Source organism: Salmo salar, chromosome 12 (genome assembly GCF_965601325.2).
Source record: "Salmo salar chromosome 12, fSalSal1, whole genome shotgun sequence".
NCBI lineage: Eukaryota > Metazoa > Chordata > Actinopteri > Salmoniformes > Salmonidae > Salmo > Salmo salar.
The window spans coordinates 15,637,698-15,663,188 of NC_138302.1; the positions used below are offsets into that span (position 1 = coordinate 15,637,698).

A 25,491-nucleotide genomic window follows, 5' to 3' on the forward strand; every position below is an offset into this window, starting at 1 on the left:
AAAAATATATACACACACACACACACACATTATTGGACTACCCTCTATCCCCCAGGTTTGAGAAACAAGGACAGATAGCCTTGTTATTTCACAAGATGCAGCTACTGCCACCCACTTACTGTGGGTGGCAGTAGCTAGTAGCACGGTAGTTTGCTTGATCGTGAAGTCTGAGCCGACGAAGCAAAGTCAAGTAGCGAAGATGGCGGTATCGGTGTTTCCCTGTGTGCGGTTGCGGTCCATCGGGGACGCGAACGGAGAGATCCAGCGACACTCCGAGCAACAACCCCTGAGGTTGGAGGTTAAAAGCACCCCAGACACGGCTCTCCTTAATCTCTCCAATAGTAAGTAGCTGCTATAACCAGCTCCCGGCGTATTGATTATCCGCTAGTTAGCTAGCGCTTCCTGCCTTCACGATGCTAGGAAGAATGAATAGGATTCAGTAAAGCGGCGGCTAACCAACTTTAGCATCTTGCTAGCTAGCTAACCAGGTAGTATTTCACTGTGATGGGCCGGTGCGTTGGGATAGCACAAGTTTACCCAAAATGTGTTTTTCAAATCGAACTAATGTTGCTGTTGTAGAAATTGGGTGGTTATTACCAGAATATCGATACAGTACATATAAAATATCATTTTATTAACGTTATGAGATAGCTAGTTCACTAGCATGCTAAGTTTGAGGCTGGCTATGCCTATACATCTAGGTGGCTTTGTCCTGTAGCTACAAGTCTTCATTGTAGAGTAACGTTAGCCCGTCAGTTAGCCTGGAAACCCGACGTTGAATTTCACTGAATTTGATGTTGGGCATAATTTAATCGTTGTGATCAGGAAAGTTAACTCTCTCGACCTCTGCAAGCCAGAATGTTGAATAAAAATATGTTTTAACTTACTTGAACCGTGCGGTTGGTCCATTAACAATACAAAAAAGTATAATTAAATAAACTTTTCAAAGTGCTAGTGTGTTAAAATGTCTCTCGCATGAAACATGTGCACAAGATGAAAATAGAAGCCTGCGTGCTTGCCAAGCTCTTGCACCTGTTTACATGCTTCTGCAGATGCTTCTGTTGAAGCACTGATAGTGACATTTTAACTCCCTACCAGTGCTTTGAAAAGTTGGTTTAATTCTACTATGGAAATATTGTGTGTGTGTGGCTTTATCTTACCTGTCTCTGATGGTTTGTCAACAGGCGATGAGACCTCAGTCTTCAAGTGTTCGTTGTCCAGGGAAACGGAATGCAGTCGTGTGGGGAAACAGTCATTCATCATCACACTGGGCTGCAACAGTGTCCTGCTACAGTTCTCCACACCTGCAGGTAGGCTGTGTGGATGTTTACAAAAGTTGTGCAATGATTGCCTCATCGGTGGTGATGTTCAGTCTGTTTCTAAGTGTGTGTGTGTGTGTGTATAGAGTTTACTTCCTTCTATAACATTCTGAAGAGTTGCCGGGGCCACAATGCAGAACACTCCGTCTTCAGTGACCGGACAGAAGAATCCTCTGCTGTGCAATACTTTCAGGTGGGATGCACACACACACACACACACACACACACACACACACACACACACACACACATCTGCGCTGGACTACTGTGAGTCCAAGGCAGTTCCATCTAATCCAACTCTCACACAGTAGTGTAGTGGAGGTGTAATGCAAGTAAACACAGTTTACACATCGTCTGCCAAAAAAATGCATTGAAAGAATAGGAAGCGTTACTTTTTCCACCGCGACTGGCGATCAGTTTACCCACCTATTTTTTTTATCACACACAGACACACACACACAGCGTTATCAAGTCTAAAAGACATTGGAGATAACTGCTGAATTTTGACTGATTGGCCTCTGAATGACCTTTGCCTTCTCCCTTGTCTCCCTCTAGTTCTATGGCTATCTCTCTCAGCAGCAGAACATGATGCAGGACTACGTTCGGACCGGAACCTACCAACGTGCCATCCTTCAGAACCATGTTGACTTTAAGGACAAGGTACCACACACAGGCACAGACACACGGTGACTGATTTTATGTGTGCTACCAATCCAATGATCTGTGATCTCTCCCTCTTCCCCCCTCTTCCTCCTCCCCCTCTCTCTAGGTGGTGTTAGATGTGTGCTGCCAATCCAATGATCTGTGATCTCTCCCCCTCTTCCTCCCTCTCCCTCTCTTCCTCCCTCCTCCTCTCTCTAGGTGGTGTTAGATGTGGGCTGTGGTTCAGGTATTCTGTCGTTCTTTGCGGCGCAGGCCGGAGCCAGGAAGGTCTACGCTGTGGAGGCTAGCACCATGGCCCAGCATGCAGAGGTAACACACAAACGCTGACCACCACACTGACCAGCACCACCACACTGACCACCACACTGACCAGCACCACCACACTGACCACCACACTGACCACCACACTGACCACCACCACCACACTGACCAGCACCACCACACTGACCACCACACTGACCACCACACTGACCACCACCACCACACTGACCACCACACTGACCACCACACTGACCAGCACCACCACACTGACCACCACACTGACCACCACACTGACCACCACACTGACCACCACACTGACCAGCACCACCACACTGACCACCACACTGACCACCACCACCACACTGACCACCACCACCACTGACCAGCACCACCACACTGACCACCACACTGACCACCACCACCACACTGACCACCACACTGACCACCACCACCACACTGACCACCACACTGACCACCACACTGACCACCACCACCACACTGACCACCACACTGACCACCACACTGACCAGCACCACCACACTGACCACCACACTGACCACCACACTGACCAGCACCACCACACTGACCACCACACTGACCAGCACCACCACACTGACCACCACACTGACCACCACCACCACACTGACCACCACCACACTGACCAGCACCACCACACTGACCACCACACTGACCACCACCACCACACTGACCACCACACTGACCACCACCACCACGCTGACCACCACACTGCCACCACCACCACCACACTGACCACCACCACACTGACCACCACCACCGCCACCACCACCACCGACCACCCACCACCTGCCACCACCACACTGCCACCACCACACTGACCACCACCACCACACTGACCACCACCACCACACTGACCACCACCACCACACTGACCACCACACTGACCACCACACTGACCACCACACTGACCACCACACTGACCACCACCACCACACTGACCACCACACTGACCACCACCACCCACACTGACCACCACCACACTGACCACCACCACCACACTGACCACCACACTGACCACCACCACCACACTGACCACCACCACCACACTGACCACCACCACCACACTGACCACCCCACCACACTGACCACCACCACACTGACCACCACCACCACACTGACCACCACCACACTGACCACCACCACACTGCCACCACCACCACACTGCCACCACCACCACACTGCCACCCACCACACTGCCACCACCACACTGCCACCCCACCACACTGACCACCACCACCACACTGACCACCACCACACTGACCACCACCACCGACCACCCCACCTGCCACCCACGCCACCACCGACCACCACACTGACCACCACACTGACCAGCCCACCGACCACCACACTGACCAGCACCACCGACCACCACACTGACCAGCACCACCGCCCCACACTGACCACCACCACCGACCACCACACCGACCACCACACTGACCACCACCACCGACCACCCACTGACCAGCACCACCACACTGACCACCACACTGACCACCACACTGACCACCACACTGACCACCACACCGCCACCCACCGACCACCACACTGACCACCACACTGACCACCACACTGACCACCACACGACCACCACACTGACCAGCACCAGCCACTGACCACCACACTGACCACCACACCGACCACCACACCGACCACCACACCGACCACCACACTGACCACCACACTGACCACCACACCGCCCCCACCGACCACCCACCGACCACCACACCGACCACCACACCGACCACCACACTGCCCCCCCGCCCCCCCGCCACCCACCGCCCCACACTGACCACCCACGCCCCCACTGACCACCACACCGACCACCACACCGACCACCACACCGACCACCACACCGACCACCACACCGACCACCACACTGACCACCACACCGACCACCACACTGACCACCACACTGACCAGCACCACCACACTGACCACCACACCGACCACCACACTGACCACCACACTGACCACCACACTGACCACCACACTGACCAGCACCACCACACTGACCACCACGCTGACCACCACACTGACCACCACGCTGACCACCACACTGACCACCACGCTGACCACCACACTGACCACCACACTGACCACCACCACACTGACCACCACACTGACCACCACACTGACCACCACACTGACCACCACACTGACCAGCACCACCGACCACCACACTGACCACCACACTGACCAGCACACTGACCAGCACCACCACACTGACCACCACACTGACCACCACGCTGACCAGCACCACCACACTGATCACCACCACCACGCTGACCACCACCACGCTGACCACCACCACGCTGACCACCACCACGCTGACCACCACCACGCTGACCACCACACTGACCACCACCACCACGCTGACCACCACCACGCTGACCACCACCACGCTGACCAGCACCACCACGCTGACCAGCACCACCACGCTGACCACGACCACCACCACGCTGACCACGACCACCACCACGCTGACCACGACCACCACCACGCTGACCACGGCCACCACACAGACCACGGCCACCACACAGACCACCGCCACCACACAGACCACCGCCACCACACAGACCAGCACCGCCACCACACTGACCAGCACCACCACCACACTGACCAGCACCACCACCACACTGACCAGCACCACCACCACACTGACCAGCACCGACCACCACACTGACCACCACCACACTGACCAGCACCACCACACTGACCACCACCACCACACTGACCAGCACCACCACACTGACCACCACACTGACCACCACGCTGACCACCACCACACTGACCACCACCACCACCACACTGACCACCACCACCACCACACTGACCAGCACCACCACACTGACCAGCACCACCACACTGACCAGCACCACCACCACGCTGACCACGACCACCACCACGCTGACCACGACCACCACCACGCTGACCAGCACCACCACGCTGACCAGCACCACCACGCTGACCACGACCACCACCACGCTGACCACGACCACCACCACGCTGACCACAACCACCACCACGCTGACCACGACCACCACCACGCTGACCACGACCACCACCACGCTGACCACGGCCACCACACAGACCACGGCCACCACACAGACCACCGCCACCACACAGACCACCGCCACCACACAGACCAGCACCGCCACCACACTGACCAGCACCACCACCACACTGACCAGCACCACCACCACACTGACCACCACCACCACCACACTGACCACCACCACCACCACACTGACCACCACCACCGACCAGCCCCCCACTGACCACCACCACCACACTGACCACCACCACACTGACCAGCACCACCACACTGACCACCACCACCACACTGACCAGCACCACCACACTGACCACCACACTGACCACCACGCTGACCACCACCACACTGACCACCACCACCACCACACTGACCAGCACCACCACACTGACCAGCACCACCACACTGACCAGCACCACCACCACGCTGACCACGACCACCACCACGCTGACCACGACCACCACCACGCTGACCAGCACCACCACGCTGACCAGCACCACCACCACACTGACCACCACCACACTGACCACCACCACCACCACACTGACCACCACCACCACCACGCTAACCACGACCACCACCACGCTGACCACGACCACCACCACGCTGACCAGCACCACCACGCTGACCAGCACCACCACGCTGACCAGCACCACCACGCTGACCAGCACCACCACACTGACCAGCACCACCACCACACTGACCAGCACCACCACCACACTGACCAGCACCACCACCACACTGACCAGCACCACGCTGACCACCACCACCACGCTGACCACCACCACCACGCTGACCACCACCACCACGCTGACCACCACCACCACCACCACGCTGACCACCACCACCACGCTGACCACCACGCTGACCACGACCACCACCACGCTGACCACGACCACCACCACGCTGACCACGACCACCACCACGCTGACCACGACCACCACCACGCTGACCAGCACCACCACGCTGACCAGCACCACCACGCTGACCAGCACCACCACGCTGACCACCACCACCACCACGCTGACCACCACCACCACCACGCTGACCAGCACCACCACCACACTGACCACCACCACCACCACACTGACCAGCACCACCACCACACTGACCAGCACCACCACCACACTGACCAGCACCACCACCACACTGACCAGCACCACCACCACACTGACCAGCACCACCACACTGACCAGCACCACCACACTGACCAGCACCACCACACTACCACACTGACCAGCACCACCACACTGACCACCACCACCACGCTGACCACCACCACCACGCTGACCAGCACCACCACGCTGACCACCACCACCACGCTGACCAGCACCACACTGACCACCACCACCACACTGACCAGCACCACCACACTGACCACCACACTGACCACCACCACCACACTGACCAGCACCACCACACTGACCAGCACCACCACACTGACCACCACACTGACCACCACCACCACACTGACCAGCACCACCACACTGACCACCACCACACTGACCACCACACTGACCACCACGCTGACCACCACCACACTGACCACCACCACCACCACACTGACCAGCACCACCACACTGACCAGCACCACACTGACCACCACCACACTGACCAGCACCACCACACTGACCAGCACCACCACACTGACCAGCACCACCACACTGACCACCACCACACTGACCACCACCACACTGACCACCACCACACTGACCACCACCACACTGACCACCACCACACTGACGGTACGAGTGTCGGTTTGTTTCTTTTGCTGTGATGTATTTTTATTATGATTGTTGGTGATAAAGCTGTTGTTAATTAGACTACACTGAGAGGCCTCCTCAACCACGCGCACTATCACACACACACCCTACCTCACACACACACACACCCTAACCCTGTGTGTGTGTAGGTGCTGGTAAACTCCAACGGAATGGGGGATCGTGTGGTGGTGATAGCAGGGAAGGTGGAGGAGATCTCTCTACCAGAGCAGGTGGACATCATCATCTCTGAGCCCATGGGATACATGCTCTTCAACGAGAGGATGCTGGAGAGCTACCTGCACGCCAAGAAGTTCCTCAAGCCCAATGGTGAGGGAGGGAGGAGGGAGGAAGTTAGAGAATGCTGGGGAGCTTCCTACATGCCAAGAAGTTGTTAAAGCTGAGGGAGGGAGGAGGTGATTGATGAGGGAGGGAGTGATGCATGAGAGAGGGTGGGAGGGATAGAGGAAGTGGGATGAGGGATGGATGAGAGAGAGAGAGAGAGAGGGAGGGAGGGATGGATGGAGGAAGTGATGGATGGGAGGGAGGGATGACGGAGGGAGGAATAGAGGAAGTGTGGATTACAGAGGGAGGGAGGGATGGTGATGGATGAGAGCGGGAGGGATAGAGGAAGTGATGGATGGGAGGGGGATGAGGGAGGGAAGGATAGAGGAAGTGATGGATGTGGGATGGTGATGGATGAGAGGGGAGGGGAGGGATAGAGGTGATGGGAGAGGGGAGGGATAGAGGTGATGGATGAGGGGAGGGATAGAGGTGATGGATGAGGGGAGGGATAGAGGAGGTGATGGATGAGGGGAGGGATAGAGGAGGTGATGGATGAGGGAGGGAGGGATAGAGGAGGTGATGGATGAGGGGAGGGATAGAGGAGGTGATGGATGAGGGAGGGAGGGATAGAGGAGGTGATGGATGAGGGGAGGGATAGAGGAGGTGATGGATGAGGGAGGGAGGGATAGAGGAGATGATGGATGAGGGGAGGGATAGAGGTGATGGATGAGGGGAGGGATAGAGGAGGTGAGGGAGGGAGGGAGGGATAGAGGAGATGATGGATGAGGGAGGGAGGCGATGGATGAGGGAGGGAGGCATAGAGGAGATGGATGAGAGAGGGAGGGAAGAATAGAGGAAGTGAGATGACGGATAGAGGAAGTGATGGATGGGAGGGAAGAATAGAGGAGGTGATGGATAGAGGGGGTGATGGATGAGGGAGGGATAGAGGGGGTGATGGATGAGAGAGGGAGGGATAGAGGAGGTGATGGATGAGAGAGGGAGGGAGGGAGGGATAGAGGAGGTGATGGATGGATGAGGGAGGGAGGGATAGAGGTGATGGATGAGAGGGGGAGGGATGCATACAGCCCAAGGGTAAGATGGAGGGAAGGATGGAGATGGAGAACAGGAGATATGGAAGGAAAAAAAGAGGGGATGAGGAAATGCAATTAGTAAAAAGGTGTATACAGGTGTTGCTGACAGCCCTAACCCTCTCTCCTCTCCTAGGTAACAGCCTTAACCCTCTCTCCTCTCCTAGGTAACAGCCCTAACCCTCTCTCCTCTCCTAGGTAACAGCCCTAACCCTCTCTCCTCTCCTAGGTAACATGTTCCCCACTTTAGGTGACGTCCACCTGGCTCCCTTCACAGACGAACAGTTATACATGGAACAATTCACCAAGGCCAACTTCTGGTGAATAACCTTTCACTTCATTTTTTACCTTCATTTAACTTCTATGGGCTAGGTGGGACGCTAGCGACAAAAACAACAAAATGTCATAATTCAACTTTCTCAAACATACAACTATTTTACACCATTTTAGGAGACTACATAGACAAAAATAATCACACAGCCATTTTCCAAGCAAGGACATGTGTCAATAAAACCCAAAACACAGCTAAATGAAGCACTAACCTTTGATCTTCACCAGATGACACTCCTAGGACATTATGTTACACAATACATGTATGTTTTGTTCGATAAAGTTCATATTTATATCCAAAAACAGCATTTTACATTGGCGCGTGATGTTCAGAAAATGTATTCCCACCAAAACGTCCGGTGAATGTGCACATCAATTTACAAAAATACTCATCATAAACTTTGACAAAATATATAACAATTATTTAAAGAATTATAGATGGACTACTCCTGGATGCAACCGCTGTGTCAGATTTTAAAATAGCTTTACGGAGAAAGCACATTTTTCAATATTCTTTGTACATAGCTCAGCCATTACGGCGAGCTATTCAGACACCCGCCATATTCTCTTACCTTTGCTGATCTTTGTCAGAATGCACTCCCAGGACTGCTACTTCCACAATACATCTTGTTTTTGTTAAAAATAATCCATATTTATGTCCAAATACCTCCCGTTTTGTTCGTGCGTACAGATCACTTATCCAAAGGCATAACCTGCGAGCGCGGAACGAGAGACAAAGTCAAAATGTTCCATTACCGTACTTAGAAGCATGTCAAACGCTGATTTTAAACAATCTTTATGGTATTTTTTACGTAAAATTGCGATAATATTCCAACCGGACAATAGCATATTCATTCAAGAAGAAAAAGGAGGGGCGCGCTCGCAGGACCGAGCATATCCTATCCCTTTGTTGCCAGGCAGACCACTCAGTAACTGAGCTCCTATTATCTGCCCCATGACAGGAAAATGCTCAAACCACTTTCCCCCACAGACACTGTAGTTTCGATAGAGAATCAAAAGAACTACAATTCTCAGACTTTCCACTTCCTGCTTGGAATTTTCTCAGGTTTTTGCCTGCCATATGAGTTCTGTTATACTCACAGACACCATTCAAACAGTTTTAGAAACTTCCGAGTGTTTTCTATCAAAATCTACTAATAATATGGATATTCTAGTTTCTGGGCCAGAGTAGTAACCTGTTTAAATTGGGTACGTTTTTCATCCGGCCTTGAAAATACTGCCCCCTAGCCCAGACAGGTTAACAAGCTACAGTCTAACTCTTAATTATGCAACTTCTGGTGAATAACCTTTAACTTTATTTACTATATTATTAAAGCTTCATTTTTACCTGGAAAGTGTTGTGGGTGAGGAGAGTGAATTCACCAGGCCTTTGTTACAACTATACAAAAATATTTAAGCCACTTCCCACGGTCTCTCTGTCTCTCTGTCTGTCTGTCTGTCTGTCTGTCTGTCTGTCTGTCTGTCTGTCTGTCTGTCTGTCTGTCTGTCTGTCTGTCTGTCTGTCTGTCTGTCTGTCTGTCTGTCTGTCTGTCTGTCTGTGTCTCTGTGTGTCAGGTATCAGCCATCGTTCCATGGTGTTGATCTGTCATCACTGAGAGAAGCTGCAGTAGACGAGTATTTCAGACAACCCATTGTGGTGAGACTCTCTCTCTCCCCCCCCTCCTCTATCTGGTTCTCATCCTCAGTTCTCTCTCTCCCCCCCTCTCTCCTCTCTCTATTCTGTTTCTCATCCTCAGTTCTCTCTCTCCCCCCCCTCTCTCCTCTCTCTATTCTATCTGTTTCTCATCCTCAGTTCTCTCTCTCTTCTATCTGGTTCTCATCCTCAGTTCTCTCTCTCTAATTCAGTATGCTTTAATGGCATGATTGACAAGGTGAGTGTTGCTGAAGCCAAGTGACTCAACAATTATCAAAACAACTAATAGTGGCTATAATTTAAAATAACTATATATACATACAGTTGAAGTCTGAAGTTTACATACACCTTAGCCAAATACATTTAAACTCAGTTTTTCACAATTCCTCACATTTAATCCTAGTAAAAATTCCGTTTTAGGTCAGTTAGGATCACCACTTTATTTTAAGAATGTGAAATGTCAGAATAATAGTAGAGTGATTTATTTCAGCTTTTATTTCTTTCATCACATTCCCATCGGGTCAGAAGTGTACATACACTCAATTAGTATTTGGTAGCATTGCCTTTAAATTGTTTAACTTGGGTCAAATGTTTCAGGTAGCCTTCCACAAGCTTCCCACAATAAGTTGGTTGAACTTTGGCCCATTCCTCCTGACAGAGCTGGTGTAACTGAGTCAGGTTTGTAGGCCTCCTTGCTCGCACACGCTTTTTCAGTTCTGCCCACACATTTTCTATGGGATTGAGGTCAGGGCTTTGTGATGGCCACTCCAATACCTTGACTTTGTTGTCCTTAAGCCATTTTGCCACAACTTTGGAAGTATGCATGGGGTCATTGTCCATTTGGAAGACCCATTTGCGACCAAGCTTTAACTTCCTGACTGATTTCTTGATGTTGCTTCAATATAGCCATGGAATTTCCCTTCCTCATGATGCCATCTATTTTGTGAAGTGCACCAGTCCCTCCTGCAGCAAAGCACCCCCACCCCCGTGCTTCACGGTTGGGATAGTGTTTTTTGGCTTGCAAGCCTCCCCCTTTTTCCTCCAAACATAACGATGGTCATTATGGCTAAACAGTTATATTTTTGTTTCATCAGACCAGAGGACATTTCTCCAAAAAGTACGATCTTTGTCCCCATGTGCAGTTGCAAACCGTAGTCTGGCTTTTTTATGGTGGTTTTGGAGCAGTGGCTTCTTCCTTGCTGAGCGGTCTTTCAGGTTATGTCGATATAGGACTCGTTTTACTGTGGATATAGATACTTTTGTACCAGTTTCCTCCAGCATCTTCACAAGGTTCTTTACTGTTCTTCTGGGATTGATTTGCACTTTTCACACCAAAGTACATTCATCTCTAGGAGACAGAACGCGTCTCCTTCCTGAGCGGTATGACGGCTGTGTGGTCCCATGGTGTTTATACTTGCGTACTATTGTTTGTACAGATGAACGTGGTACCTTCAGGCGTTTGGAAATTGCAAGCCTGGATGAACCAGGCTTGTGGAGGTCTACAATTTTCTTTCTGAGGTCTTGGCTGATTTCCTTTGATTTTCCCATGATGTCAAGCAAAGAGGCACTGAGTTTGAGGGTAGGCCTTGAAATACATCCATATGTACACCTCCAATTGACTCAAATGATGTCAATTAGCCTATCAGAAGCTTCTAAAGCCATGATATTATTTTCTGGAATTTTCCAAGCTGTTTAAAGGCACAGTCAACTTAGTGTATGTAAACTTCTGACCCACTGGAATTGTGATACAGTGAATTCTAAGTGAAATAATCTGTCTGGAAACAATTGTTGCAAAAATTGTGTCATGCAGAAAGTATATGTCCTAACCGACTTGCCAAAACTATAGTTTGTTAACAAGAAATTTGTGGAGTGGTTGAAAAACTAGTTTAAATGACTCCAACCTAAGTGTATGTAAACTTACGACTTCAACTGTATATCTCTATCTGTCCAATACAGAAATGTAATGATCTCTCTCTCTCTCTCTCAGGACACCTTTGATATCCGCATCCTCATGTCCAAGTCTGTCAAATACACCGTCAACTTCCTGGACGCGAAAGAGGGGGATCTCCACAGGTGAGTCCATCACCACCTCTTTCCTTCAGGGCCTGTATTTAGAGAGCTCCCCTTCTGGGGCCTGTATTTAGAGAGCTCTCCTTCTGGGGCCTGTATTTAGAGAGCTCTCCTTCTGGGGCCTGTATTTAGAGAGCTCTCCTTCTGGGGCCTGTATTTAGAGAGCTCTCCTTCTGGGGCCTGTATTTAGAGAGCTCTCCTTCTGGGGCCTGTATTTAGAGAGCTCTCCTTCTGGGGCCTGTATTTAGAGAGCTCTCCTTCTGGGGCCTGTATTTAGAGAGCTCTCCTTCTGGGCCTGTATTTAGAGAGCTGTCCTTCTGGGGCCTGTGTTTAGAGAGCTGTCCTTCTGGGGCCTGTGTTTAGAGAGCTCTCCTTCTGGGGCCTGTGTTTAGAGAGCTCTCCTTCTGGGGCCTGTGTTTAGAGAGCTCTCCTTCTGGGGCCTGTGTTTAGAGAGCTCTGCTCTCTCTCCTTCTGGGGCCTGTATTTAGAGAGCTCTGCTCTCTCTCCTTCTGGGGCCTGTATTTAGAGAGCTCTGCTCTCTCTCCTTCTGGGGCCTGTGTTTAGAGAGCTCTCCTTCTGGGGCCTGTGTTTAGAGAGCTCTGCTCTCTCTCCTTCTGGGGCCTGTATTTAGAGGGCTTTTCTTCTGGGGCCTGTATTTAGAGCGCTCTCCTCTCTCTTCAGAAAGAGACTTGGTGTAGGAATGCTGATCCAGGATCAATTTAGCCTATTTGTAGTTGATAATGAATGGACAGGGGGGCCTGATGTGTTTAGTCTGAGGGTTGTGGTGACAGGTTACAGTTGAGGGTTTACTCATCCTTAAACTTCTTCTCTCCCATCTCCCCTCTCTCTCTCCCCTCTCTCTCTCTCTCTCCCATCTCCCCTCTCTCTCTCTCCCCTCTCCCGTCTCCCCTCTCTCTCTCCCCTCTCCCGTCTCCCCTCTCTCTCTCCCCTCTCTCTCTCCCATCTCCCCTCTCTCTCTCCCGTCTCCACTCTCTCTCTCCCGTCTCCACTCTCTCTCTCCCGTCTCCACTCTCTCTCTCCCATCTCCACTCTCTCTCTCCCATCTCCACCTCTCTCTCTCCCCTCTCTCTCTCCCCTCTCTCTCTCCCCTCTCTCTCTCTCTCTCCCGTCTCCCCTCTCTCTCTCCCCTCTCCTCCTCTCTCTCTCCCCCTCTCCCCTCTCCCCTCTCTCTCTCCCGTCTCCCCTCTCTCTCTCCCGTCTCCCCTCTCTCTCTCCCGCTCTCCCCTCTCTCTCTCCCGTCTCCCCTCTCTCTCTCCCGCTCTCCCCTCTCTCTCTCCCGTCTCCCCTCTCTCTCTCCCGTCTCCACTCTCTCTCTCCCGTCTCCCCTCTCTCTCTCCCGTCTCCCCTCTCTCTCCCCTCTCTCTCTCCCCTCTCTCTCTCCCCTCTCTCTCTCCCCTCTCTCTCTCTCTCCTCTCCCCTCTCTCTCTCTCCCCTCTCTCTCTCCCCTCTCCTCTCTCCCCTCTCTCTCTCCCGTCTCTCTCTCTCCCGTCTCCCCTCTCTCTCTCCCGTCTCCCTCTCTCTCTCCCGTCTCCACTCTCTCTCTCCCGTCTCCACTCTCTCTCTCCCGTCTCCCCTCTCTCTCTCCCGTCTCCCCTCTCTCTCTCCCCTCCTCTCTCTCCCCTCTCTCTCTCCCGTCTCCCTCTCTCTCTCCCGTCTCCCCTCTCTCTCTCCCGTCTCTCTCTCTCCCTCTCTCTCTCCCTCTCTCCTCCCCTCTCTCTCTCCCCTCTCCTCTCCCTCTCCTCTCCCCTCTCTCTCTCCCCTCTCTCTCTCCCGTCTCCCCTCTCTCTCTCCCGTCTCCCCTCTCTCTCTCCCGTCTCCCTCTCCCTCTCTCCTCTCCCCTCTCTCTCTCCCGTCTCCCCTCTCTCTCCCTCTCCCCTCTCTCTCTCCCTCTCTCTCTCTCCCCTCTCTCTCTCCCCTCTCTCTCTCCCCTCTCTCTCTCCCTCTCTCCTCTCTCCCGTCTCCTCTCTCTCCCGTCTCCCCTCTCTCTCTCCCCGTCTCCCCTCTCTCTCTCCCGTCTCCACTCTCTCTCTCCCGTCTCCCCTCTCTCTCTCCCCGTCTCCCCTCTCTCTCTCCCCTCTCCCCTCTCTCTCTCCCCTCTCTCTCCCCTCTCTCTCTCTCCCTCTCCCCTCTCTCTCTCCCCTCTCCCCTCTCTCTCTCTCCCTCTCCTCTCCCTCTCTCTCTCCCTCTCCCCTCTCTCTCTCCCGTCTCCCTCTCTCTCTCTCCCGTCTCCCCTCTCTCTCTCCCGTCTCCCCTCTCTCTCTCCCGTCTCCCCTCTCTCTCTCCCGTCTCCCTCTCTCTCTCCCGTCTCCCCTCTCTCCTCTCTCTCTCCCCCGTCTCCCTCTCTCTCTCTCCCGTCTCCCCTCTCTCTCTCCCGTCTCCCCTCTCTCTCTCCCGTCTCCCCTCTCTCTCTCCCGTCTCCCCTCTCTCTCTCCCGTCTCCCTCTCTCTCTCCCCTCTCCTCTCTCTCCCCTCTCTCTCTCCCTCTCCCCTCTCTCTCCCCTCTCCTCTCTCCCCTCTCTCTCTCCCGTCTCCCCTCTCTCTCTCCCGTCTCCCCTCTCTCTCTCCCGTCTCCCCTCTCTCTCTCCCGTCTCTCTCTCCCTCTCTCTCTCCCCTCTCCCCCTCTCTCTCTCCCCTCTCCCCTCTCTCTCTCCTCCTCTCCCCTCTCTCTCTCCCCCGTCTCCCCTCTCTCTCTCCCGTCTCCCCTCTCTCTCTCCCGTCTCCCCTCTCTCTCTCCCTCTCCCTCTCTCTCTCCGTCTCCCCTCTCTCTCTCCCGTCTCCCCTCTCTCTCTCCGTCTCCCCTCTCTCTCTCCCGCTCTCTCCCTCTCCCCTCTCTCTCTCCCGTCTCCCTCTCCCCTCTCTCTCTCCCTCTCCCGTCTCCCCTCTCTCTCTCCCGTCTCCCCTCTCTCTCTCCCCTCTCCCCTCTCCCCTCTCCCATCTCCCCTCTCCCATCTCCCCTCTCTCTCTCCCTCTCTCTCTCCCCTCTCTCTCTCCCCTCTCTCTCTCCCCTCTCTCTCTCCCGTCTCCCCTCTCTCCCCTCTCCCGTCTCCCCTCTCTCTCTCCCGTCTCCCCTCTCTCTCTCCCTCTCCCTCTCTCTCTCCCGTCTCCCCTCTCTCTCTCCCGTCTCCCCTCTCTCTCTCCCCTCTCCCCTCTCTCTCTCCCCTCTCTCTCTCCCCTCTCTCTCTCCCTCTCTCTCCCTCTCCCCTCTCTCTCTCCCGTCTCCCCTCTCTCTCTCCCGTCTCCCCTCTCTCTCTCCCGTCTCCCCTCTCTCTCTCCCGTCTCCCCTCTCTCTCTCCCCTCTCCCCTCTCTCTCTCCCTCTCTCTCTCTCCCCTCTCTCTCTCCCGTCTCCCCTCTCTCTCTCCCGTCTCCCCTCTCTCTCCCGTCTCCACTCTCTCTCTCCCGTCTCCACTCTCTCTCTCCCGTCTCCACTCTCTCTCTCCCGTCTCCACTCTCTCTCTCCCGTCTCCCCTCTCTCTCTCCCCTCTCTCTCTCCCCCTCTCTCTCTCCCCTCTCCCGTCTCCCCTCTCTCTCTCCCGTCTCCCCTCTCTCTCTCCCGTCTCCCCTCTCTCTCTCCCGTCTCCCCTCTCTCTCTCCCGTCTCCACTCTCTCTCTCCCGTCTCCACTCTCTCTCTCCCCTCTCTCTCTCCCGTCTCCCCTCTCTCTCTCCCCTCTCTCTCTCCCGTCTCCCCTCTCTCTCTCCCCTCTCCCCTCTCTCTCCCGTCTCCCCTCTCTCTCAGGATGGAGATTCCCTTTAAGTTCCACATGATGACGTCAGGTCTGGTTCATGGTCTGGCCTTCTGGTTTGACGTGGCTTTCATCGGCTCAGCGTGAGTCCCCTGTATGTGTGTGTTGTTATGGAAACTCTGTCAGTCTTGATTGACCTGCTTTCCTTCAACTTTTCTGTGTGTGTTCCCATCTAACTGTGTGTGTGTGTGTTCCCATCTAACTGTGTGTGGTGTGTGTTCCCATCTAACTGTGTGTGTGTGTGTTCCCATCTAACTGTGTGTGTGTGTGTTCCCATCTAACTGTGTGTGTGTGTGTTCCCATCTAACTGTGTGTGTGTGTGTTCCCATCTAACTGTGTGTGTGTGTGTGTTCCCATCTAACTGTGTGTGTGTGTGTGTTCCCATCTAACTGTGTGTGTGTGTGTGTTCCATCTAACTGTGTGTGTGTGTGTCCATCTAACTGTGTGTGTGTGTGTGTCCATCTAACTGTGTGTGTGTGTGTGTGTCCCATCTAACTGTGGTGTGTGTGTGTGTTCCCATCTAACTGTGTGTGTGTGTGTGTGTTCCCATCTAACTGTGTGTGTGTGTGTTCCCATCTAACTGTGTGTGTGTTCCCATCTAACTGTGTGTGTGTGTGTTCCCATCTAACTGTGTGTGTGTGTGTTCCCATCTAACTGTGTGTGTGTTCCCATCTAACTGTGTGTGTGTGTCCCATCTAACTGTGTGTGTGTGTCCCATCTAACTGTGTGTGTGTGTGTGTGTTCCCATCTAACTGTGTGTGTGTGTGTGTTCCCATCTAACTGTGTGTGTGTGTGTTCCCATCTAACTGTGTGTTGTGTGTTCTCTAACTGTGTGTGTGTGTGTTCTCTAACTGTGTGTGTGTGTGTTCTCTAACTGTGTGTGTGTGTGTTCTCTAACTGTGTGTGTGTGTGTGTGTTCTCTAACTGTGTGTGTGTGTGTGTGTTCTCTAACTGTGTGTGTGTGTGTGTGTTCTCTAACTGTGTGTGTGTGTGTGTGTTCTCTAACTGTGTGTGTGTGTGTGTTCTCATCTAACTGTGTGTGTGTGTGTGTGTGTGTGTGTGTGTGTGTGTTATCTAACTGTGTGTGTGTGTGTTCTCATCTAACTGTGTGTGTGTGTTCTCATCTAACTGTGTGTGTGTGTATGTTCTCATCTAACTGTGTGTGTGTTCTCATCTGTGTGTCCAGGGTAACAGTGTGGCTCTCCACCTCCCCTACGGAGCCTCTGACCCACTGGTACCAGGTCCGCTGTCTGCTCCAGTCCCCTCTCTTCACCAAGGCAGGAGACACCCTGTCCGGCACTGCAACGCTCATCGCCAACAAGAGGTGAGCCCCACACACACACCCCCGGGTAACTTTACCACACACACCTAAACCGGTAACTCCCATGCACACCCACCTACACACCTAAACCGGTAACTTTACCACACACACCTAAACCGGTAACTCCCATGCACACCCACCTACACACCTAAACCGGTAACTCCCATGCACACCTAAACCGGTAACTCCCATGCACACCTAAACCGGTAACTCCCATGCACACCCACCTACACGCCTAAACCGGTAACTCCCATGCACACCCACCTACACTCCTAAACCGGTAACTCCCATGCACACCCACCTACACTCCTAAACCGGTAACTCCCATGCACACCCACCTACACTCCTAAACCGGTAACTTTACCACACACACCTAAACCGGTAACTCCCATGCACACCCACCTACACACCTAAACCGGTAACTCCCATGCACACCCACCTACACTCCTAAACCGGTAACTCCCATGCACACCCACCTACACACCTAAACCGGTAACTCCCATGCACACCCACCTACACGCCTAAACCGGTAACTCCCATGCACACCCACCTACACTCCTAAACCGGTAACTCCCATGCACACCCACCTACACTCCTAAACCGGTAACTCCCATGCACACCCACCTACACACACACCTGCCAAGGTACCCCCTTAAAGGATTCATCTGACCTGTGCACCCAGACAGAGCTATGACATCAGTATGGTGGCCCAGGTGGACCAGACAGGAAGCAAGTCTAGCAACCTGCTGGATCTCAAGAACCCCTTCTTCAGGTCAGAAGCACTCTCTACTTCTCATTCTTTCTCTCTGTTCCTTCTCTTTCCCACTCTCTCTGTTCCTTCTCTTCTCTCTCTCCTTCAAGTCGACACAACCTTCTCTCTCTCTCTCTCTCCTTCAAGTCGACAACACTATACCGTCTCTCTTCTCTCTTTCTGTGATTTCTTCAGGTCAGCACAGCATGGACATTCTACCATTTCCTTGTTTTCTCCATCTCTTTCCTTGTACAATTCTACTTACTCCCTCACTCCCTCTCTCTCACTCCTCTTCCACTTTCTATCCTTCTGTTGTTCCTAAAGCTGTTATTTATCTGCCATCTATCCTCCTCCTCTTCTTCATCGGGGTCTAAAACCTCCTCTTTCCCTGCTAGACACGTTTAAGTCCTCTGTATGTGATTGACTGTCCCTGAGCTCGCCTCCATCTGATTGGTTGATTGTGTGTTCCGCAGGTACACAGGCGGCACGTCAGCCCCGCCCCCAGGCTCTCACTACTCCTCCCCCTCAGAGAACATGTGGAGCAATGGAGGAGTCTACAACATGAACCAGGGTACGTACACACACACACACACAGACGGGGGATACAGAATAGTTTCTTTCCTGTAGTTAATTTGTCTCTCTGTCTGACAGGAGGGATGCCTGCTGTGTACGACGTCAGTACAGGGATTGGTGGCGGTGGCTCCACTGTGTCTCACAACAATCTCATCCCTCTTGGTATGCTGTGTGTGTGTGACTGACCAATCCCTACCCTCCTTACCGTTCTCTATAGCCCTTCCATTCACATCTGAAGCTCTAAGCCAGTGTCACTGTTTTTTAAGAGTTCATCCCTTCTAATCAGGGACTGATTAATGTCATGAATAATCAGGTAGAAAACCAGCAGTAGTCTTAGACTACAGTGTTACATTTGAATACCTCTGCTGTATAGGGTTACAAAATACTGGAAATGTCCCCCAAGCTTTCCAGAAATCCCAGTTAGATTATTCCAGGAAATGTCTGGAAAGGTTGGGAAAGTTATTGGAATGTTGCAACCCTAACTGTGCTGTGTGTAATGGCAGTTTTCTATCTATATGTTGGACTCCAGCTATATCTGTAACTCACCTTTTGTATACTAGTTTTGCTCTGTTTTGTTGCTCCAAATAAAATTTGCCAATTTGTGAATTATCTCCTCTCTCGTGTGTGTGTGTGTGTGTGTGTGTGTGCGCGCGCTTGCACGTGTGTGTGGGCAGTGAACACAGGGGTAGTGAACCATACATCTTCTAGAGTTGGGTCTATCATGAGTACAGGCGTGGGCCAGGGTGAGTGAGTGTGTCGCCATGGTTACAGAGCTACAGCTGTTTACTGTTGCTAATGTCGTAGTCTTGTCCACAGTTCCGTTAGTGTATGGTCTGACATTTTAATTGTTTTATTGTTTGTTTTATTTTAGATATAAAGTGCTTCTTAGTCCAGGCCTAGGTTTAATCTGGGTCTGGGAAACTGCCCCTAGCTGTTCTTTGAAGACCCCAATTCACTTCCTGTTTCTCTCTTCCTCAGGAGTGGCAACTGGCCAATCGGGGCCCGGCAACAGTCCTCAATACCCAATCAACAACAGCCAGTTCACCATGGGCGGGCCTTCCATCTCCATGTCGTCTCCCATGGCGATGCCTAGCAACACTATGCACTATGGGAGCTAAGACCTACCAACTGTCCATAGCTCCCCCTCTTCTCCTTCCTCTCCTTCTCTGGACTTCCAACAGCTGGAAGGAAACCAAACTGGACTGATAATATGGATGTCCCTCTCCTCCCTTCATCCCTCCGTTCTCTGATCTCTCAGGCCCAGTCCAGAATCAACTAGACACTGAAAGGATTGGATAGGTTTAGGGTTGTCAAATGTCCAGTTTTTCCAGGAATTCTGGTTGGAGGGTTTCTGATTTCCTACTTATTCCGTCTGGATTGCAACCCGTTGATAGGTTTAAGTAATGTTGCCTAAACATATCCTTTTGTCTCAACACATTCTGAGGCAGACTGAAAGGTGTGTGCTTGTAAGCATTATGTTTTATGTATCCACAGCCCACGTAGAAACATCCAGAAGGATCTTATGTACTTACTGTGGCTATAGGGGTTTAGAAACGTACACACACACAGCCTCCTGCAGGACAGAAAGGACTTTGAGCTTCTGTGAAGTTTTACCAATCACTCCCCTCTCCCCCCGTCGCTTTTAACCCAACGTCCCCATCAATAAATTCTTCAATCCTAACCTTTCACCCAAGGTTACCTTATTCAACCGACCAATCAAAGCAAACAGTCTGAGTGTCTAACCAAACCGGCAGCTGTGAGGGAGAGAAGGTGATCCAGGTTTTAGCCAATTGGGACAGGAGATGGTCTCTGTAGGGTGGGGTCTGTAGCCGCTGTAAACTAGCCAGGGGTTCTGTTCTGTAGGGCGGGGTCTGTAGCCGCTGTAGACTAGCCAGGGGTTCTGTTCTGTAGGGTGTGGTCTGTAGCAGCTGGGGTCTGTAGCCGCTGTAGACTAGCCAGGGGTCTGTAGCAGCTGTAGACTAGCCAGGGGTCTGTAGCCGCTGTAGACTAGCCAGGGGTCTGTAGCAGCTGTAGACTAGCCAGGGGTTTGTAGGGTGCATCGCTGCAGATAGAAATGCTACACTTATTATGTGTCATGTTAAAACAGGAGTCATGTGACCTTACTGAATATGGCCCCTGTTGTTTAGGGTATAATGTTTTATCTGTTTAACAAGTGTTTATCGGGACCTGTGAGAGACGTCATGCAGCCTCCTAGGATATCCCAAATGGCTCCATAAAGCCCAGTGTACTCATTTGATTAAGGTCCCTTGGGGCTCTGGTCTACAGTTGTATGCTATAATAGGGCGCCATTTGGGACACTGACAGTCTCTTTGCAGACACATGTAAAGTGTTGGTCCCATGTTTCATGAGCTGAAATAAAAGATCCCAGCAATTTTCCATACGCACAAATATTATTTCAAATTTTGGGGCACAAATTTGTTTACATCTGTTTTAGTGAGCATTTCTCATTTGCTAATCGACCTGACAGTTAAGGAATATCAAGAAGCTGATTAAACAGCATGATCATTACACAGGTGCACCTTGTGCTGGGGACAATAAAAGGCCGCTCAAAAATATGCCCTTTTTTTCACACAACACTATGCCACAGATGTCTCAAGTTGATGGAGCGTGCAATTGACATGCTGACTGCAGGAATGTCCACCAAAGTAGATCATTTAATGTTAATTTCTCTACCATAAGCCACATCCAACGTCATTTTATAGAATTTGTCAGTACGTCCAACCGGCCTCACAACCACAGACCACGTGTGACCACGCCAGCCCAGAACATCCACATCTGCCTTCTTCACCTGGGGGATCGTCTGAGGAGGAGGGGTGGTGCTGAGGAGTATTTCTGTTTGTAATAAAGCCCTTTTGTGGGGCGAAACTCATTCTGATTTGCTTGGCCTGCCTCCCAAGTGTGAGCATATACCCACCCAGTGTCTAGTCATGTGAAATCCATAAATTAGGGCCTAATTCATTCATTTAAATGAACTGATTTCCTTCTATGAACTGTAACTCAGGAACATCTCTGAAATTGTGTCATGATTTATTTATATAATTGCATTCCAACCTGAAGATCAGGATTGGTTGATTGATGGAGTCAGGTGTCGTAACGGGCTGGAGGAAAGTGTGACACTAATCAGGCCCCAGAAGACTGGAGTTACCCATCCCTGAGATAGACTCAGTCCCCCCTTACATCTTCTGTTTGGGAGTTACCCATCCCTGAGATATAGACTCAGTCCCCCCTTACATCTTCTGTTTGGGAGTTACCCATCCCTGAGATAAAGACTCAGTCCCCCCCTTACATCTTCTGTTTGGGAGTTACCCATCCCTGAGCTATAGACTCAGTCCCCCTTACATCTTCTGTTTGGGAGTTACCCATCCCTGAGCTATAGACTCAGTCCCCCCCTTACATCTTCTGTTTGGGAGTTACCCATCCCTGAGATATAGACTCAGTCCCCCCCTTACATCTTCTGTTTGGGAGTTACCCATCCCTGAGCTATAGACTCAGTCCCCCCCTTACATCTTCTGTTTGGGAGTTACCCATCCCTGAGATAAAGACTCAGTCCCCCCCTTACATCTTCTGTTTGGGAGTTACCCATCCCTGAGCTAAAGACTCAGTCCCCCCCTTACATCTTCTGTTTGGGAGTTACCCATCCCTGAGCTATAGACTCAGTCCCCCCCTTACATCTTCTGTTTGGGAGTTACCCATCCCTGAGCTATAGACTCAGTCCCCCCCTTACATCTTCTGTTTGGGAGTTACCCATCCCTGAGATAAAGACTCAGTCCCCCCCTTACATCTTCTGTTTGGGAGTTACCCATCCCTGACTATAGACTCAGTCCCCCCTTACATCTTCTGTTTGGGAGTTACCCATCCCTGAGCTATAGACTCAGTCCCCCCCTTACATCTTCTGTTTGGGAGTTACCCATCCCTGAGCTATAGACTCAGTCCCCCCCTTACATCTTCTGTTTGGGAGTTACCCATCCCTGAGATATAGACTCAGTCCCCCCTTACATCTTCTGTTTGGGAGTTACCCATCCCTGAGATAAAGACTCAGTCCCCCCCTTACATCTTCTGTTTGGGAGTTACCCATCCCTGAGATAAAGACTCAGTCCCCCCCTTACATCTTCTGTTTGGGAGTTACCCATCCCTGAGCTATAGACTCAGTCCCCCCCTTACATCTTCTGTTTGGGAGTTACCCATCCCTGAGCCATAGACTCAGTCCCCTTACATCTTCTGTTTGGGAGTTACCCATCCCTGAGATAAAGACTCAGTCCCCCTTACATCTTCTGTTTGGGAGTTACCCATCCCTGAGCTATAGACTCAGTCCCCCCCTTACATCTTCTGTTTGGGAGTTACCCATCCCTGAGCTATAGACTCAGTCCCCCCCTTACATCTTCTGTTTGGGAGTTACCCATCCCTGAGCTATAGACTCAGTCCCCCCTTACATCTTCTGTTTGGGAGTTACCCATCCCTGAGATAAAGACTCAGTCCCCCCCTTACATCTTCTGTTTGGGAGTTACCCATCCCTGAGATAAAGACTCAGTCCCCCCCTTACATCTTCTGTTTGGGAGTTACCCATCCCTGAGCTATAGACTCAGTCCCCCCCTTACATCTTCTGTTTGGGAGTTACCCATCCCTGAGCCATAGACTCAGTCCCCCCCTTACATCTTCTGTTTGGGAGTTACCCATCCCTGAGATAAAGACTCAGTCCCCCCCTTACATCTTCTGTTTGGGAGTTACCCATCCCTGAGCTATAGACTCAGTCCCCCCCTTACATCTTCTGTTTGGGAGTTACCCATCCCTGAGCTATAGACTCAGTCCCCCCCTTACATCTTCTGTTTGGGAGTTACCCATCCCTGAGCTATAGACTCAGTCCCCCCTTACATCTTCTGTTTGGGAGTTACCCATCCCTGAGATAAAGACTCAGTCCCCCCTTACATCTTCTGTTTGGGAGTTACCCATCCCTGAGCTATAGACTCAGTCCCCCCCTTACATCTTCTGTTTGGGAGTTACCCATCCCTGAGCTATAGACTCAGTCCCCCCCTTACATCTTCTGTTTGGGAGTTACCCATCCCTGAGCTATAGACTCAGTCCCCCCTTACATCTTCTGTTTGGGAGTTACCCATCCCTGAGCTATAGACTCAGTCCCCCCCTTACATCTTCTGTTTGGGAGTTACCCATCCCTGAGCTATAGACTCAGTCCCCCCTTACATCTTCTGTTTGGGAGTTACCCATCCCTGAGCTATAGACTCAGGTCCCCCCCTTACATCTTCTGTTTGGGAGTTACCCATCCCTGAGCTATAGACTCAGTCCCCCCCTTACATCTTCTGTTTGGGAGTTACCCATCCCTGAGCTATAGACTCAGTCCCCCCCTTACATCTTCTGTTTGGGAGTTACCCATCCCTGAGATATAGACTCAGTCCCCCCCTTACATCTTCTGTTTGGGAGTTACCCATCCCTGAGCTATAGACTCAGTCCCCCCTTACATCTTCTGTTTGGGAGTTACCCATCCCTGAGATAAAGACTCAGTCCCCCCCTTACATCTTCTGTTTGGGAGTTACCCATCCCTGAGCTATAGACTCAGTCCCCCCTTACATCTTCTGTTTGGGAGTTACCCATCCCTGAGCTATAGACTCAGGTCCCCCCCTTACATCTTCTGTTTGGGAGTTACCCATCCCTGAGCTATAGACTCAGTCCCCCCCTTACATCTTCTGTTTGGGAGTTACCCATCCCTGAGCTATAGACTCAGTCCCCCCCTTACATCTTCTGTTTGGGAGTTACCCATCCCTGAGATATAGACTCAGTCCCCCCCTTACATCTTCTGTTTGGGAGTTACCCATCCCTGAGCTATAGACTCAGTCCCCCCTTACATCTTCTGTTTGGGAGTTACCCATCCCTGAGATAAAGACTCAGTCCCCCCCTTACATCTTCTGTTTGGGAGTTACCCATCCCTGAGCTATAGACTCAGTCCCCCCTTACATCTTCTGTTTGGTCAAATGGTCTAAAATGTTCATGGTTTTGTTTTCATCTCTTTGTTTTCTTCCTTTTCCCCAAAAATAAAAAGATAAAACAGAAATGCCCTCTAAAGAAGCAAATTAAACATTGCTGGAGAACTAGTCAGCTTTCTAATTTAGATATATTGTATGGATTCTTCCTAATATATAGTTGTGTGCATTCTCAGATTTCTAATGTATGTGGACTGTCTCATGGCAATATTAAGTATTTAATGAGCTCCGTCCATTTTATAGGGAGAAGGTGATGTATGTTGATACTTTCAAATCATATTTTATTTGTCACATACACATGGTTAGCAGATGTTATTTGTCACATACACATGGTTAGCAGATGTTATTTGTCACATACACATGGTTAGCAGATGTTATTTGTCACATACACATGGTTAGCAGATGTTATTGGTCACATACACATGGTTAGCAGATGTTAACGCGAGTGTAGTGAAATGCTTGCGCTTCTAGTTCCGACCATGCAGAAATATCTATCAAATAATCTAACCTTACAATTTCACAACCACCTTATACACACACAAGTGTAAAGGA

General features: G+C 51.5%; 1 protein-coding gene across 2 annotated transcripts; it reads left to right on the top strand.

Moving 5' to 3' along the window:
• Positions 1-103: 103 nt before the first annotated feature.
• On the top strand, positions 104-21,325 carry LOC106564271 (histone-arginine methyltransferase CARM1). 2 transcript variants are annotated; one of them, XM_045690796.2, is made up of 16 exons: positions 105-341; positions 1,185-1,310; positions 1,406-1,512; positions 1,875-1,979; positions 2,181-2,291; positions 7,247-7,424; positions 8,697-8,787; positions 10,373-10,454; positions 12,439-12,524; positions 16,277-16,366; positions 17,470-17,607; positions 18,287-18,376; positions 18,829-18,926; positions 19,007-19,090; positions 19,603-19,671; positions 19,907-21,325. In XM_045690796.2, the coding sequence occupies exons 1-16, from the start codon at positions 200-202 to the stop codon at positions 20,044-20,046; spliced, it is 1,737 nt and encodes a 578-aa protein (XP_045546752.2). In that variant the 5' UTR covers positions 105-199; the 3' UTR covers positions 20,047-21,325. The 2 variants fall into 2 exon arrangements, with proteins under 2 accessions (XP_045546753.2, XP_045546752.2); XM_045690797.2 differs by lacking the exon at positions 19,603-19,671 and having other exon boundaries at positions 104-341.
• The last annotated feature ends 4,166 nt before the right edge of the window (positions 21,326-25,491 follow it).

Coding starts and splice junctions, on each gene's coding strand:
- LOC106564271 (XM_045690796.2), top strand. CDS start 200: ATGGCGGTATCGGTGTTTCCCTGTGTGCGGTTGCGGTCCATCGGGGAC. Junction 18,927..19,006: donor AGTCTACAACATGAACCAGG/GTACGTACACAC, acceptor TCTGTCTGACAG/GAGGGATGCCTGCTGTGTAC. Junction 19,672..19,906: donor GAGTACAGGCGTGGGCCAGG/GTGAGTGAGTGT, acceptor TCTCTTCCTCAG/GAGTGGCAACTGGCCAATCG.